The sequence below is a fragment of the Stegodyphus dumicola genome, chromosome 8, assembly GCF_044657685.1.
Source record: "Stegodyphus dumicola isolate Sdum_Otavi_A_Nest chromosome 8, ASM4465768v1".
NCBI lineage: Eukaryota > Metazoa > Arthropoda > Arachnida > Araneae > Eresidae > Stegodyphus > Stegodyphus dumicola.
This window is the reverse complement of record NC_140775.1, coordinates 91,222,786-91,241,862: the sequence shown is the minus strand read 5'-3', so window position 1 is coordinate 91,241,862 and position 19,077 is coordinate 91,222,786. Positions and strand designations below refer to the sequence as shown.

Here is a 19,077-nt window from a genome sequence, read left to right as displayed (position 1 = left end):
TTCTATTTTATTTGTTTAATAATCTGTGTAATTAATTTAACTTAAAATATGTATAGTTTATATTACATTCAGTTTATGGTTTGTAGTATTATTTTGATAAAAAAATGGGCTTCTGATGCCATGTTTTTTGTACCTTTCAGCAGAATCATTTGGTTTTGCTGTTTTAAGTATCTGTAACTGTATTTTAAATTATGATTTTGAGATTTATTCTTGTATGCATTTCAAATGAAATATGTAATAGTCTGTGTTTTATTATACAGTCAAAAGTCATTAATCCGGACACCCATAATCCGGAATTATCTATAATCCGGACCTCAAAGCTACAAACTTTCTGCACATGCGTCAATCCATAATGCGTTCAAGCATGCGTGTAATACTTTTACGCATGTGCATAATAAGTTTACGCATGCGCATTTAATGTATAACGGATGGTATAAGCTAAGCTAAAATTATCTATTTCAGTTAATGTTGCAGATTGCGGTGTTCCTTAATCTTCGAATTGGATCCGGCTTATTATTTTTTGCAGACTTTAAAGCAATTTTATAAAAGTAAGCTTGAACTTTTGATTATGCCAAATAGAATTTCCGATGCTGGAGATGCCGAAGGATCTACAAAGCGAAAGTATGTTTCGATGTCCATCAAACAAAAAGTGGAATTGCTGCAAAAAATGGATAAAGGCATATCTTTTGTTTCTCTAACCATTCTGAAATCTGTTTATCGATTTCACGCTGCTCTTATAATTCCTTACTAAATGTAGTATTTCATCTCGATGTACTCCATCTTTCATATGATTTAAATCAAATTTCTCGTCATTATAATTCGCATACGATAGTGAAGAAAGTGACACAGAGGTTATGGAAAACGAAAAAATTTCGATTGACAAATTAGTCGGCATTCTCGACACAGCAATTATGGGACTTGAACAGCGGAACTTTTAACTGAACAAGAAATTATGTCTGTTTATTGAATTAAAGAGAAAGTATTATCACATAAAACGAAGCAACTTTAAACAACTTACATTGAAAGAAATGTTTAATAAAGTAAACAAATAAATATTAAGCTTTCTTTTTTTGTAAATTTTGATACCCTTTAGATGATAATTGTTCTTTATTTCATAAATTACGGTTTCATATTTTTAATTTTATAATTTCTGTATGCCATTTTACCAGATTTAAACTGATGATCTATAATCCGGAAAAATCGATAATCCGGAATCACCGAAGTCCCGACGAGTCCGGGTTAAAGACTTTTGACTGTAATTATTTTATGCTTAAATATATTAATATTTCATTATTTTCAAAATTATTTATATTTTTCAGCATGGGTATTCTTCGCTTTCTGAGCATACACTTTCTGCTTACTCCTATGATTCTGGTTGCTCTGCTGATTCAAGTATGGCATCCCAAAGTCATAGCTCTTTGGATAGCACAAATTATCAGTGCTACAGGTAAGAATTTATACACCATCCATTGTATTTAAGCTAAATTGTGTAAATATTAGAATTTAAGAACTATATTGCATAAATGTAAGCATTCATTCTCTCAGTTTATGATTAAATAATGCAAGGTATTCTCTCACTTTAATTTTTATGATTTATTTAAGGACTATTTTACATTTGATTCTGAACATTGTGAACAGTTAACAAAATGGCCATAGAAATTAACAATTAGGCCAATGCTTGGTAATTTTAATATTACCTTAGATGAAATTTTTTTTGTTTTGATACACACTTTTATTTTTTACCATTTAGTAGAGAAAAATGTGACTGAAAATGTGAATATTACCTGTGCTTGTTTCTCTATATATGATCTATGAACAAATATTTTGTATTTTCTGAGCTGTTAAGTTTTTATATTTTTTGTATAATTTGGCTGTGTAGTTAAATCACCTACTTAACTTTAAATGCCTTTTATTTTCATTGTTTCTTGTTATATGCATTATAGTTGTTTGAAAATTTTTATTGTTTTTCAGGAAGTTAGAATTTTGTTCTGCGGAGAGTGTAGATTCAACATATTATCATGAACAAAATTTAAGTCAGCCTCAGGTATCTTGGAAGGAATCAAATCAATGGGGTAAACGAGTCCCTCGTGTTGAATTTAATGATATGTCTAGTTCAGGGACTGTGCAGAGGCCAATGCTTGGTAATTTAGTGCCTGTTTGGCAGCAGCATTCATTTGAATGTTGGCAAGCACCTTCTCGAACTCCTCCTAAACAGCACAGTCTTGATTTATCATCATCATCATCGAGAAGGCATATACCTCAGCAATTTTTTCACTCCAAAGGAAAGAACTGTATAAATTTCAATAGTCCCACTGATCAAAAGAGGAGATCTACTCCACAGCATTATCGAAAGGTTCATTCAAAAAATTCAATGTCCTTTGGATTTGACCAAATTAAACATGCGTCTAGTTATACATTAGAAAACAATACATCTTATCCACCAGAAACAGTTGGCACTCCACTTGCGAGCCGAAGGCAGTGGTTTGTTAAAAGTTCACGAAAATCTGATGGTAATGCTGCTCGAAAAGCAGAAAGTAATGCTTCTAGTCCGCAAAGTCCTTTAATGCCTCTAGAAAACTTACAGTCATTTAAAAGAAGCAAAAATAATGTTCAGGTTTCTATTAATAAATATGCAGATCATAATTCATCTGCATACAAACAATATTCATTGGATCTACCATTGCGTAGCTATAATAACTCTCGTAATGTACAATGCAAAGATGAAATGTATATTCCTGAGTTAATAATTCCCATGCCACAGTCAGTTCAAGGCAAGACGAAGATTTCTCCTGATTTTAAAGTCGACACATATGAAAGAGAAAAAGCACTGTCACGTCAAAAGTACTATAATTCATGCAAACATATCTACAGTCGCCAAAATGATCATTCTAGCTTGTTATGCACAACACCAGATTTTAATATTCCTTGTTGTTATCAAGTTGAAAACTACTTGTCTCCTTTACAACAGTATCTTATGGAGCAAGCAAAAATTTCTGGTAAGTTTTCAGATTTTTACATTTAGTGAATTAGATAAGCAGTTTTTAGTTATGAGCATAAAATTTCATAAATGCATTCATTGCATAAATTTACTGTAATAACACAAGTGAAACTTACCACTTTTAATCTATTTTTATCTCTATAAAATTCTAATCTTAAAATTATCTTAATGCTTTTTACCGCTATGAGACAGTTTCCTTATGAGTAATGCATTATTTAATTTGAATGATAGTCAGAAATAATATCCACATGAAATGGCAATAGCTCATCGAATGGGTATTTGGTAGGTTGTATGCATAAGTGGGCAGTAATCAGATAGAATATAATTTTTTAAAATATATAGAAAGAAGGGTTAGGCTGTAGATGTTTCTAACATTACAAAAAAAAAAAAGGGTTAGAGCCTTTTAAAAATCAAAATCTATTCTTTTTTTTTTTTTAATTTTTTTAATTCCTTACTGGGATAGTATCTGAAAGAATATGATGGTTAATAAAAGATATAAATATTTTTAGAAAATGCAAGACAAAAATAAAGTCATTCAATAAGGATAGAAAAGGGTGTTAAAATTTACTCTGACTATTAACAGCAATAATTTCTAGGAAGCTTGTAAGGCTTATCATTTTTAAATTTATGTCTAATCTGCTAGCAGCCCTTTTTTCCCTTTCCCCCCCTTTTTTTTTCTTTTTTTCTTTCCTTTCCTTTTCTTTTTTTGCTTGTTCATTTGGTCCAACAGAAAAATGTATGCCATGTGTTATAATCATAATTTGCCTTACATTAGTCTTTCCATTCCTGAGAATTAGTATCTTGTCTCGTTTTGTTTAAATTCAATCAGACAGAAAGAAAGCTTAAACTTAAAATGGATGTTGGACAATACTGATTGTTTTCAAAAAAGTTATTATTGGTTAATCAAATTGTTTAGCATCAAGAGGAGGGAATGAAGTTCTATCCTTTAGTTTTCTGTACATATAACAACACTTATCAGATTTACCATATTTGACGGCATATAAGACACACTTTTTTTTCCTAAATTTGGTCTCAAAAAAGTTACCTGCGTCTTATACGTGAAGGACACAGGTTAACTTTCAATACTGAATGCTATTTTTAGCCTGGATAAAGATATAGGCACACATAACTTTTTCTACATCTACATGTGTGTGGCCTTCTAAATAAGGGTGCGTCTTATATGCCGTCAAATACGGTAATGACAGCCTTTTTAAAAGGAAGCATTTAAGAGAATTGAATCCTCAATTTTATTTAAAAGCTTTTTGGAAACTCATTGCTAGACATTAAAATATCCTAGAAGAACTCGCATGAAAGAAAAAAAAAAAAATGTGCGACAGGTTTTAGCATAAATTAATGCTGCATAATTAAACTTGTTATTGTATGCAAGTTCTATGATATTTTATTATTTTTATCTTCTAAATTTTAGAGTTCTTATTTTAAAATGTTTTTTGTTCATGCACAATAATTTATATTTTCTTTTTTGTAAGAAGTAAAGCATTTAATTAGAATTTGATGTTTTGTTTTTAAGTGTGAACTCTTTTTTAAAATTTTCATAGCTCACCACTGACAATTAACGATATTAATTTCCTTTTCATTGAATTATAGAGATTAGATTTTCTTTGATTCACAGAGAAGAGTTATAATAAATCCAAATCCACAGTAAGAAACATGTCTTATTGCATATGCATCATAAAAGCAACAAAAATATTCTAATTTTTTTTTTAAATAACACTTTTCCCTTTGTATTTTTTTAACATACAATTGGAAAAAGTTAATTGAACAACTATAAAAATGCATGCCACTTGAATGATTTTGCAGTTAAGAAGTGAAACTTGCACAAGATCTTTATATTGTCATACCTGACATATCTTCAGAATGCAGAATTGCCTATATTTGCAAAAAGTAAATATAAATAAGAACAAAAGGAAATGGGATATAAAGTGGGATAGAAAAAAGGTCGTGTTACAACTGTTTAGAGATAGAAATAATTTAGTGCCTAATCACCCCTGACGGAAATACAATAAAAGTTTGATTATCTGGCTTTCAATTAACGAGAAAGCTCAAATAACTGGATTTTATATTTTAAAAACTTTTTTAAAGAGTGAGCTGTTCCTTTAAACTTCTGCTGGAATGACTGAGACAAGTTTAACGAGTTTACTGTCAGTTTTCATGGTTGTTGAAATTCTGTAATTGCATATGTTATACCTCAGGATTTATATCTGGAATGCTTCATCCCTTCTGACATCTCACATATTTAAATGTAGGCATTTGATATTGAAGTTAGTAAAAATAAAATGACTTTCTTAAAATACTTTTAGACTGGAAACTTTTTCATTCATTCTATTGGTTTTTCTACTGTGAATTTAATTTTTTATACACTCAGTTATGTGGAATTTTCACATATCCTGAATTTGGCATTCCCCGAGCTTTCTAGCAGGATAGTCGAGTTTTTACTGTAGAAGTTTTAAAGTGATTTTTCGTACTGTGTGTTACATTATGCAGAAATTCCTGTAATTACAGAAAGTATTCACAATGAATAGCAGTTTGAAGATCCTTGAGAGTTCTAGGTGGGGCAGTAGTGATGCAAGTTGTTATCTCAGACATGTTCTGTTGAATTTAATGCGTGGACTACTCTATATGCTGGATTCCTTTGCCTTCAAGCTAACTGGTCACTAGTGCAGTGCAGTCGGGAGGAACATTATCATCCAATAGCAGAAAGTTATTACTAATTGAACTTTTAATTAAAAAAAACTTGACATCAGGATCAGGAATCTCATATCTGGGTATTTCAGCATTCATAGTTGCACTAGAGAAAGTGTATAGGTTAGTACAGCCATTCAAAATGATGCTAACTCATACCATAATTTCGCTATTTTTATACTATGCCTAACATGGATGTTTTAAGGCTTTTTGCATATGTTCTGCTTTCTTTGCATATATTCTGCTTTCTTCTCCAAAGAAAAATTAGACTTGACTCCAGTCCATGGTACTTTAATCACAATAGTCTCCCTACAAATACAAATTGGCACATTTCACTAATCAAGTTAGGGGGATCCAAATCATGAGTTTTCTTTGCATACAAGCATCTTTTATGTAGCCTATCACTCATTTTATATCTGGATAATAGAGTTTAATAGCTGCCTTGAATTTGTTTGTGATCTAGGCTGACATCAGTTATGCATGTCTTTTAGTAGTCATAACCAAATAATGCTTTTGTGAGTCTGTTGTAGTACATTTTCAACTTTGACCTGAGTGTCTATGAAACAAATAACTTTAAAACCTTTTCCAGATTATTGATGTAATGTTTGTGACTACTTCTAAGTCTATGCAGACCTGTGTCAGTAGCTGTCCTGCTTCCATTCTCACAAACAATGCCATTTCTCACAATCCATCAGCTACTTTCCCAGCAGCATGTTCCATATTCTGCATGAGAGAATGTTACCCAACTGCTCATACAGTTCCTGAAATTAGAATTTGAAATATGCCTTTAAAGTACTTTTGTATTCCTTTCCATATGAGCCAAATAAATGTACAAAAAAATTTGCATATTTCTGTGCAATGAAAGTAGATCCCATTACACTACATCAGTGTGGTCCAAGCTTTTGTTACCCGAGGGTCAATCAAACTTTAGTATAGGAAAATGAGGGCCAGAGACATTAAAGAAAGAAAACAAATTACATATAAATCACTAGTTTAATATATCACTTTATTTTACTGTCTTAGAAATCAATGTGAAGATTGGCACTGCTTTTTTGATATAAGTTGACCAATGTGCACTGTAACTTCAGTAAGGCAAAGTCTCAGGCTCTATTTCAGTGAAGCACTTACAGTGCGATTTCTCTTTTTTAATTTGTCTGAGAGAGAAAAAGGCACTTTCACACACATATGTACTGCCAAACAGGGATGACGTTTGCAGACCGAATTTAAGCAGTTTGGGAAAACATTCTTTTGAGATCAGTTTCCAGAAATTTTCAGGGACATGACACTTTTTAGTCTGGTTGAATGGATCTATCTGAAGATCGCAAATTTCCATTTGAAGGTCGCAAAGCACCTCACTTACTTCAATCTACATTGGGTTGTTTAACAGTGAAAGTTTTGTTTTTAGGGAGTCAAAATCCTGGAATCTTCTAGAACTCTTCTTTGATTTCAATAATTATTTCATGAAACATACCAAAATTTGAGTCATTTTCTTTTTCTTTCAAATGCTGATAAGATGGGAAGTCTGCCTTATTATTTGCCTTCAGGGCAATTTCCATTATATTTTTTGCAAAAGCTTTCAGTATGCTCATAAAGCTGGGATATAATTTGTTTTTTGCCTTGTTGTTTCAGATTTAAAGCATTTAGATGGAATGTTAAATCTGTCAGAAACACAAGATCATTGATACTCATGCCCAATGTTTTCTTTTTTGAGAAAAGCAAGAATTTCATTCCTAAACGCAAAAAAGTGTTGCAGTCAATTTCCAGCATTTAGCCAGTGCACTTGAAAGTACAATGAAATGTCACCATACTCAGCATCCAAACAGTCCAGACGTTCAATAAATACTCTGTGTCTCTCGGCTTTATTGCTTCCCTTTATTAAATTTATGGTATTTACAACAGTTTTCAATGTCTCACTGAGCCTTATAATTTTTCCACAGAGAGCCCACTGGTGGATAATACAGTGGAAAAACCAACAATATGTGCCTTTTTCTTTACACAGTCATACTAATCCAGTTCTGCAACCAACCATTGCTTTGGCTTCATCTGTTGCAATGCCAGAGCACTACCCGAAACCTCCATATTTAAAAATGAAATATGTGAGCTGAATATATCAATACCTTTTATGCTAGTTTCTAATGACTTCAATTCTAACGAGTTCTTCATGAATTTCAAATTCTTCATTTATTGTTGTGACAAAGATGAGGAGCTAGCTAATGTCATCTAGCAAAATCGTAAAAACAACCTTGTATTTAGCGCAAGTATATTGAAACACTCAATCGATTTTGAGGGCAGCTAAAGGTCCCTCCTCATCAGGAGAAAGAAATACCTAGAAAGAAGAAAAATAAAGGGGAAGGAGTCTCAGAAACACATGGTCCTTATCAGCACTGCACGTGGTTATAACCGGATTTTTAATCAGAGTTACACTGGCCGCCTACTTTTACTGAGCCAGGCTATCTGATCAAACATGTAACACAAAGGACAAGAAAAATTAGCGAAGTTAAAAATAGGGAGCGAGGGGCAGCTGCACCTTCACGCTCAAAATCTGAACTTCAAATAATTATTCGACAACAGCTTTCTCAGCGCGATTTTCTCCATTGGTGGATTGAATCCTGTAACATATAACCCTGCATATTCCAAACTCACACTCACGAAGACTATCATTCAAGATTGACTGTTAGTTGAACATTGCTGTGGCACGTTTCCTCCTGGTAACAAACGGTTACCCCCTTTTCCTTCTTCACCTCCATGCTTCCGTTCTCACAGTCATCACCATGCCACACTTCTACTTACTTTGAGCTTGCATACTACATCATTAAAAATTACTTTCTGGCAGGAAACTAAAATCAGGAGGGAAAGGAAAGTCAAACTAAAAAAAATTGGTTAGAATTAAAAAATAATGCCTTTACAATGCTTGCACAATAAATCAGCTAAAATTTAATATTGCTATTGCCTTATTATCAAGATGGTCGTTATAGAAGAAATAGAGATTGTTAGGTGCTGCCATCTCTAGGAATGGAAGAAATTGTCATCTGATGGGTAGCTTTGCCAATGTCAGAGGTTTCTCACTAAATCTGCTTTTTTGTATTCCCTGCAACATAGGTTGCCAACACTGCTGATGGCATTTCCTTGAATTTTTCTAAGCAGCACCAGTTAGTTCGTATCCCAATGACTGTTTTACACTGCCTGTTTTTCACAAACACAATTTATTCTGTTTATTATTAATTTAAAGCAGTAAGGAGGTTTTTTTTTTTTTCTTTCCAAATTTTTAATCAAATTTTTTTTTTTTTTTTTTTTTTTCTAGTTAGAAGGACAAGTGCCAAAAAAAAAAAAAAATGAATAAGAGGGCCAAATGCAGCCCACGGGCCATAGGTTGGACTATGCCCATCAGCTACCAACCAACTACCTTTCAACTTGATTTAAAAATAAAACATATCTTTACAGTTGTGCCTTTAATTTTCCCCTCCAGTTTGTATATTATTTTGTTGTAAAACAAATATATATTTTGATTTCTAATTCTAAGCTTTCTGTAATATATGAAAATTATTTTATTATCTGTCCAATCTTAGAATACTAATAAATTCCGATAAACTAGTGTTACATTACAGAATTTAGCATTGATTATAATAATTTAAGTGTTCATATTTAAAGGTAAATTTGGTGATACAGGTGATGACAAAGATTCTTTTTCGCAAAGTGATGATGAATCTGATGGGCAGAGAGATGATGAGGGTCATTTTGCTGATGATGAAGGAATGAGTCATCATGATTCTTCTTCTTTAGAGTATCTGGACAATTACAGATTTGTTGAGGAAGATTATGAAGAACTTTTCTATTCTCCTGTTCTTCGGTCATCATACAGAAAGGGGAAATCTGATCTCCAAATTTCGGGTATAATACTATTAATACCATGGAAATTTTTTTTTGAACGAGCTAATCTGCAAGGAAAAGAATGTTTATTGATATAATTACATTAAATGTTTTATTTGATGTTGAAACATTTAATAAATTTGATTTGTAATTAGCTCTTATTAATGTCCTTGTTTGTTAGAAATTACAAAATGTGCAATCTTCTTTGCAGTCTTATGAGGATTTTTTTGTGATTCTCAAATGATTTTTGTAATTCTCAAGTTGCAATGAAAGTATTTTTATTTTAATATGTCTGTACTTACTTGCATGCATTTAAAGACAAAAATTCTGCTTGAACTACTGGTTGTTTTATGCATAACATTTATGTCTTGAAAAATTATTTTTATAATATAATTATTTTTAGTAATGCACACTCTTTTGCAAAAAAACAAAATAATGAAGCACCATGAAGGAAGTGGTTGTTTTTGATGAAATTGAACATGTGTTTAGCTCATACACAGATAATAAAATTATTAAAAAATCAAGGTCATAGTACCTGTTAACAGCTCACAATCACCCATTGAATGTTCAAATAAGTATTTGGTGGAACCGCCCCTAGCGGCAATGCATGCTTGAATTCGTTAAGGCAAGGTGTGGTAGAGGTTCCTAATGTCATCCTGTGACACATTCTGCCAGGCATTCATCAGTTGTCGCTCCAGATCTGCAATATTTTGTGGTGCCTGAATCTGGCAGCCTATCATGTCTCAGTCATGCTTGATTGGTGAAAGGTCTGGTGACCTAGCTGGCCAAGGAAGAGTATAAACCGCACGGAGACAGTCCGGAGATATGCGAGTGGTGTGTGGCCTAGCATTATCTTGTTGGAAAATGGCCCCAGGATGACGTGCATGAAGGGTAGTGCAACTGGCCACAGGATGGTATCAACATATCATTGAGCTGTTAAAGTTGTATGGAGGATGACTAAAGATAGCTTACTGTCATAAGAAATAGCACCCCACACCATCACACCAAGGGTTATTAATGTATGCCTTTGTAAAACAAAGGGTGATTGGGATCTCTGGCCCCGTCCTCTCCAGACACGAACACAGTGGTCGTCTGCTTCAAGAGTAAAGCGGGATTCATTGCTGAACACTATACGATGCCAGTCGGATGGCAGCCATGATGATCGACTGTGACACCACTCCAGATGATTTCACTGATGTTGTGGGGTCAAAGGCAAATGTCTGAAAGGCCTCTGTGAGTGTAACCCCATCTCAGAAAAGCGCCATGAGATGGTGGAAGGTAACGCGTGAGGTATAGATGTGGCTGTAGTGCGTTGAATAGTTGATAATGATACCATTTGGGCAGTTCAGGCCTGGCAAACAATCATCCTATCTTGCCTCGCATTTGTGCTCCTTTGCCTTCCAGAGCCTTCATATCGTCGGCAATTTCCTTGTAGCAACCATTGCTGCCAAAATCTTTGCACAACAGTGTCTGTATGCTTCAGGTGGTGGCCTATTGCTCAGTATAACCACCCAGCTTCACACAACCCTACAATGTGACCACATTCGTTTAGTTGTTTGTAAGGTTTCCAATATCGTCATAATGACATCTTTAGTTGCTTCTTTATGGAAATACAATGGCAGCAACAGAAAAAGATAAATTTTCTGCCTCTGTTACTGGTTTTATACTTTGCAAATTGCACACTAGAAATGTGTGCTGTGATCGCAATTCCTGTTCATTTGCATTGAAACTTTGATCATTTGCATGTTTGATCAAGATGTTTTTGCATACTAAATTTCATCATGATCGCAAAAGTCCTTCTTGGTGCTTCGATTTTTTTTGCAAAAGAGTGTAGTTTAATATCCTGAAAAAAAAAAAAAAAAATTAATTGAAATTGCTTGGAAGAGGGCTCAGCTTTGTATTGTTAGTAAAGCCATGGATTGATAGTTTTATAGAAATTTCTATTGATTTAAAGAGATGGGCAATAGATAATGGGCAAACTATAGCACAATTATTCACTTTTATGAAATTAAGAATTGCTTATATAGAGAAACATAAGGTATCTTGGATTACAAAATAAAATGTGTATAAAGCAAGAAATCTGGAAAGTCTTACTCCAATGAATTAAATTTTAATGTGTTCTTTACCATTTTAATCAAAATGTCTAAAAATAGTCTCAAATCCTAATTATGATTGTTCTTAGTTACTCAAACTGCATTATTGAACTATCTAGAAAAAGAGTTAAATATATACATGCAGGTTAGGCTGTTATGAACTAGTGGTAACTTTGCATTTGATAACTTGTTCATTGAACTTAACAGTCATATTCAATTACTGCAGCTTAAGCTAAATAACATGATATAAACTTATTTCTGTAAAAATTTTCTCTTTTTAGCAGTTTAATATTTTTTAATGACAGGTGTTTCTAATAGGTTCTAAAACTTACAATGGTCATGGAACAAATGATGCATTATCTTCATCTCCAGTATTTTCTCAAGTACCTTTGCAATCTCGCTTGCCTTCTTATTATGATACTTTTGGTGAGAAGACTGACGAACAAGTTGATTATGTTCTTGAAGAGTCTGAGGTAAGTACTATTTATGTGTTAAGTTTAATTAATGTTAGGTTATTTAATTTTTCAGTTCTTAAGTTTTTATGTAATTTCTGTTTAAATTAAGTTAGGAGTTTTTGCTGCAGCTTCTATTTCATCTGCAACATTACAGTGCTTAGATCTAGTGGGAAAGCCTACAGACAGCAGGAACTGTTTATTTGTAAGAGTCAATGTGTCCCATTTTGGCTGAAATTTGTTTGCTACACATAAAAAATTTTGTTTTTACAAAGTACTTTTTTAAGAGATTTGTTGATATGTTTGTACTATGGATATATTTCAAAATTTAAAAGAGCAAATGAAAGTACTTTTTCCATTTACTTTAGAAAGTTTTCCTAACCAGCTATTTACAACTGACAAAAAGTTAATAAAAGCATTCAATTCCTAAATCTTCTGATTTAAAATCTTGTGCTTTTCTTTATATTATAATCAACTTTAAAGCAGCTGGCAAACCAGAAGTTATCTGATAATTTTTCATTTCATTCTTAAAAATAGCCCCATTTTGTTTTGATTTAAAACAGTGCAAAGAATTATGTTTTTCACCTAAACTTTATAAAAACAAATATGTCTTAGAAACTGGCAAACTTATGTAATAACTGTCTTACAAACAAAACAAATAATAGATACACATTTGTTGAAATACTTACCAGATTTAGTGGATTTTTACTATTGATCTTATTATTAAGTTTTCCATTTAATTCAGAAAATTAAATTATCATTTGTATTACGTAATTAATCAAATACTCTTGATCGAAGTTGTTAGAATCCACTGACGTATGCAATTTCTATTTATATTGATTTAAAAAACAAGAAGAAAATTCATTTACCTCTTCTGATGCATTGTTGAATCTGACGTGATATTTCAGCTGGCAATCTTCTTTACAGAAAAACCACAATTGAATTTCTTGAAATCACATTTTATTTACATAAAACATTCAAAAGGAAAAAATTAATATTTAAATACATTTTCATGTACAGCCTCTCTTTTTCTTAATGGCTGTACGAAACAAGTTATCCGTCCATCACACGGATTCGAAACCGAACTCTCTACTGTTTACAAAGGAAAAAAAAAAAAAAAAAACAAGGTTTTAATTTTTCTCACTAATGGAACTTCTAGCGCCCTCTAGCGAGGAAAAGGCACTTTAGATGAACATTTAACATACTTCCATCTTTAATTTATGGTGGAAGCCAGAAATTAAACATTAAAATTAAATTTAAATCACTACTCAAAAATAATAGAATGAAATAAAACTAATGTCTATGAAAATTTCAAGCAAAAAAAGTTAAAGTTCTAAAATTGAGTTGTGAAAAGTGTTCATACAGTTCATCAGCTGTATTACTGGGTCATCGTTCTTAGATATCTCCAAATGGCAAAGTTTACAAATCGGTCATACAAGAGTTCCTGAAGAGGTTTTTACATACGCGCAAAACCATCTCTACTTGGAAACAATTTGGTGACTTTGCCTATTGGCCAGTTAAGTCTCTTTCGGTTGTCTAGTTCAATTAGTACTACATCACTCATCTGAATCAGTTGAGCCTTCTCTCTTGATTTTTGAACGAGATTTGCCAAATATTCTTTTCGAAATCTATTTCTCATTTGATCTTTGATATTTTAGCATTTCCGGTATCTTTTTCGAAGTTTCTGGAAATTAATTTTCTCTAGATCAGGTATCCCAATTTCATGGATGTCTTGAATAAAAGATGATGGAGTCAAATGAATAAATTTATCAGATTCTTCTGAAATATATGTAACAGGTCGATTATTCATTACAGCTTCAACTTCACATAATATCGTTAAAAGGTCTTCAAAATTGAGTGATGATCTACCAAGTGTTCTTAGAAGAAGATTTTTTACACTGCAAATGAGCAGCTTAGCAGAAATAATCCAATAATTTTCTTGCAGAATGGAACCAACAGTCTGGAGACCAGTATGGCAGTTCTTTAAATGGCAGTTTCGTATTAAACAATTTACTACATGATGTTTTGATGACAACAGAATTGGATATTTGAACGAAAATTCGTCATCATGTTCTAACAACTTGGTTTTCACTCGTATTATGTTATTTTGATCTTTCACAACAACAAGACTTTTGACGGAACCTGAGATATCACCAAAATTTTCTAACTGAATTCTTGACCAAAGGAACTTCTCTGCCTCTTTCTTTTCTTCGATTGAGAGCTCAGATGAGAAGAAATAATTTCTATTTCTACATTTGGATATGAATCTTTTCATCCAACAAATAATATTTACAAATCTGCAAAATTTCGAAATTCTCTCATAATTCATGAATTGATCTATTTTTGCACTGGTAAATAATAATATAGCAGTTTTGTTTCTTTCTGACACAACTAAATCTTCATTAGGAAGCTGTTCCGATGTGGGCCAATTATTTTGTTCGTCTTTTAACCATTTTGGTCCCTCCCACCATCTCGTCTCAATAAGATGTCTTGGGCTACAACCACGAGATAGCAGGTCCGCCAGATTTAGATTACCTGGGACAAGATACCATTGGTATGATTCTGTGAGTTTGCATATTTCTCTGATTCTGTTATCAACAAAAGTACCCCATTGGTCATTTCTTCGTATCCATGCTATAACTGTTGAAGACTCCGTCCAGTAATAAACTGGTATTGTAGGGACATCTAGAGCCTCACAAATATAGTTTGCTAATCTGGCTCCCAAAACACAAACAAGAAGTTCTAGACGCGGGATTGTCAAAGTCTTTTTTGGCGCAAGTCGAGATTTTGCTCCTAGAAGCTGTACCGAAATCCTATTACTATCTTCACAGCGCAGGAAAATTACTGCTGCATATGCATTCTGACTCGCATCGCAAAAAACATGTCTAGACCATTTTTCTTTATTTCCGTAACCTATACGTCTGTTTACCTTTAAGTTAGATAATTGTTTCAATTCACTCTACCATTTCTGAAAGCCCTTGTGAATCTTTTCTGGAGGCGGGGAATACCATTCTGACTTAGCTGACCAGGCCTCCTGAATCATTAGCTTGGCTGTTAACAATGCTGGGATGAGAAAACCGATGGGATCGTAAATACCTTGTGTTATAGACAAGATCTTCAGGGTTCCTACGGTCTACTTAAGAGTCCTTAAAAGTCCTTGGATTTTTTTAAATCGATTTTTGGTCCTTAAAAGTCCTTAATTTTGGCCAAAATCAGCAGAAGGTCCTTAATTTTAATCATCTGAAATATCTGTCTGTTTTTACAACTGTCATTTTGAGTGTGAATTAGCATTTTGAGAAATATTTTTCGCGATTCATTGCCGTATATATGGTTATCTTTTGAATGGGTTCATGAGTTCTAATTTGTTTCTATTTCTAATATAAATGATGGGATACTCAAGTTTCTAAGCAAGAAGTGAAACATAAGCATTTTGAAATTCATTTTTTCTAGTAAAGAGCTCTTAAACAACTTTTCGCTTTTAGGGATGTGAATTCTTTCATTAAGCGGTTCTAAATTTGGCGACTTTTCAACATTTTAGCGATTTTAAGATTAGTTTCTATAGAAAAATTTTTATTCCAAAGTATGAGAATTTTTCGACGATTTTTTTTAAAACATCGTAACATTGATAATTTTCATTAAAATATGGTAATGTATTGAAATTATATTTAGAAAATAACATTAAAATACAACATTTTTATTTTTCGCTGTCATATTATAAAGTTTGATTTTGGCAATTTATACAATATTTTAAATCGGAAAAATAAACAAGGTATAATGCTATAAAGCACAATTTACAAAACAGCTCTTAGCAAAAGCAAAATTAGCTATGTAATTAATTAAAAATGTCTTCTTTTTAATATTTTTCAAAGTAAGAGTTTTTCCCATGTAATTGTATCAGTCAGAGTATTCAAAATTCTCAAAATATGCATGAGTTTTCTCTATAAAATTAATTTTACACTTTTTCCCTCCTTTTTATTTCCAAAATATTTCTGGCTTTTTGTTGTTACAGAATTGGTAGGGATAATTTTTCTTTAGGATTTTAGACATTACAGCTTGAAAAGTTTAGAAGGATTTGAAGGCAAGATTTATAGACCCACAATTCTAGAAGATTCGAGAAATATGTGACAAAATGAAAAATGTCTCCATGGTATCAACACATAATGGATGTATTTTACAGGAAGTTTGCAATGAATTTCTTAATTTTTGGAGAACATCTGGAAGAACAATGGAAACGTAAGTCGATCGCTACGTATGGGACATATGTGTCTGAGCCTTTGGCTTGAAAACCGTTTGTCAAAAAAAATCTCAAATGCTAAATTTACCATATTTATGACATTTGTTCATTTGGATAGAAAACGGGGTAATTTGTTTTTAAATTCCTAGTCAAAGGGTTGACAAGCTAACCACTTGTCCAGGCACAAGCAATTTTGAGCCCACGGTCTAGATAGCAGATTACCAGGACTCTGCCGGTCATGGCCCACTAATGGCTGTTTGTATCGCCAAGTTTAGTTTGTTTAGGGGTCCAGTGGCGCTAGCACGTCTCGCAGAAGCACCACAGGTCCAGGGTTCGATCTCGCAAGGTTGACTCAGTCTTTTTCCCCTTGAGTGGGTCGATATTTGAATGTATTACTTCTGATACTAGAATCTTAACATGTTTATCTTCTCTTTATTTTATCTATTTTTCACTAGACAGAAGCATGGAAAATGTCAAAAATGCTTCTGATCTTATCACATGGGCAGACATTATAGAAAGGGATTTTTTTTATTAATAAAGAAATTGAAAACTTACAATTTAAAAGATTCATCTAATATTTCTTAATGCATCATACACATAGCTGGCACCAGGCATTTTCCCACCTAATGCAATCTCTGTGGATCCTAAATTCTGCTGCCTACTGCCTTTCTAAATTCTGCTTCCAATGCTTGCTCTAAATTCTAAAAGTTTTGCCATTTCTAGATTTTGTTGTTCGGTGTGTCACTAAATTCTAGAAATTCTGCCACATCAGCTCTGTAACTGGCCTTTACCATATATATTTCATATTGTTTCTGAATGTTCATATAACTAAAGAAATAAAATTAGCCGATTTTTCTGTACATTCTAAATGCATTTACTGTTTTTTAGAATAACAAATCCTTAATTAAATCCAAAAATTCTAAAATGAAAAGGAAACGTGTTGGAAAAAAAAACTGAGTATGTAAAGGAAATTATTCTTCAAAGATATGTGTGGTTATTATTATGTAAATTACCCAATTGTTTATGATTTCAACCTTTACTATAATTTCCCATTTCTATTTCCTCATATGATAGAGTTATTGAGCCAGATTAAATTAAAATTCAATTGTATAATCTTCGACCACTAGTCCGCATTATTAGTTTGAATTTGACTGTTCTTGTTTAATTACATCACCGTGAGCTGTAATTGATTTTGTTAGCATTAGAACATGCCTTTATGTTTGTTCTAAGTTCTTTTTAAATAAGAGGCTTGTTTAAACCTTTGTCTGCTATTGTAGTTAATTTCAGACATAGGAATAATATGCTTCACGTCTGTCGGGGGTTTTGGACTATTTAACTTTTATCCGATCAGTTAAACCCTCATAGGTATATTATGGAGAAGATGACAAGTTAGGAGATAAAGCACGCAGAAACTAGCGAGAGCATTGGTTTGCATAGAGAGACAAATCTCTAATTGTTAGAAAAGATGTTTAAAAGAAAAGGAAATCTATATTAATGTTACAAAACATAAATGTTTTGTAGGTTTTAATGTGTAATTATCTTAATATCGTTTAAAAATCTGTGTCATAAATTACATGTATTTTAAACTGTGGAATTTTATTAGATTTTAATAGGGCTTTTTTTAACAAATATTGTTAAAAAATAAAATTTAATAATGGTTATGTAAATACATAATGACTAAGGTTATCAAACTACCTAATTTAATTATTTATAACTAACTGCTTACCCTTAAAAATTATCTCTACATATTAAAGTGAGTTATTGTCTTTCATTAATATTCACTGTGGTCACAAGATAAAATATAAAAATGTAAAAATTCAAGTAAAACATATTCTAATGCATCTACTGAGACTTAAAATAATACAAAACAACATATCACATCTGGTGCTTTAATGGCTTATTGGAACCTTAAAGTATATTAACTGGGTTACAAACCCTGGAACTGTACACAAAGCTACGGCACTAACTGCATCAAACAAAGCCTGACTGACTTTCAACACTTGCCAACCTTGCCTACATCAGGCTTTTAATGTTTGTTCTAATCAGCAGGTCTCTCTCTAGACAAGCAGCAGCGGTGACAACATTCAGTCTCTTGTTATGAATCATGCTGATTATGATCTTACTTCTTATTTTAACCTATGCAGTTTGACATAAAATTCTACCTGCTTATTTATTAAACCTCTAGACTGACCAAGTATGTGACAAAATGAGACATTAAAAAAATCAACATAATGCTAATTGTTAGTAAAACATAAATGTCACTTATCTTCTTTCAAATATGACCAACTATCATAAGTGTAAAATATTTAATGCTACTTGATAAATTGCATAAAGTTTTTTTTTTATTCTCAAACTTATTAACAATTATGTTAATTAATTTGTGTTTAGTAATAATGCGTACTACTTAGGGATCTATTTTATTTTTAGAATGGTATTACAAAAGTGAAATTCAGGCATAGATAATATCTTCAATTGAATTTATTCAGTTTCCATTTGAACATAGGTCCTTAATTTTTTTTCATTAATGGTCCTTAAAAGTCCTTAAAAGTACTTAATTTCCGTGTGCAGAAATGTGTACGAACCCTGTTTATGCATGTGCGCATTGAAAGAAATGTTTAATAAAGTAAACAAATAATTATTAAGCTTTTTTTTTTTTTTTGTAAAATTTGATACCCTTTAGATCATAATTGCTCTTTATTTCATAAACTACGGTTTCATGTTTTTAATTGTATA

General features: G+C 32.3%; 1 protein-coding gene across 1 annotated transcript in view; it reads left to right on the top strand.

Moving 5' to 3' along the window:
• Positions 1–19,077, top strand: part of LOC118186358 (uncharacterized) — a 111,806-nt gene that overhangs the window by 34,092 nt on the left and 58,637 nt on the right. The window contains exons 6-9 of the mRNA XM_035356436.2: positions 1,320–1,447; positions 1,972–2,996; positions 9,347–9,586; positions 11,977–12,131. Coding sequence (XP_035212327.1) covers positions 1,320–1,447; positions 1,972–2,996; positions 9,347–9,586; positions 11,977–12,131 — 1,548 coding nt within the window. The remainder of the gene's footprint in view (positions 1–1,319; positions 1,448–1,971; positions 2,997–9,346; positions 9,587–11,976; positions 12,132–19,077) is intronic.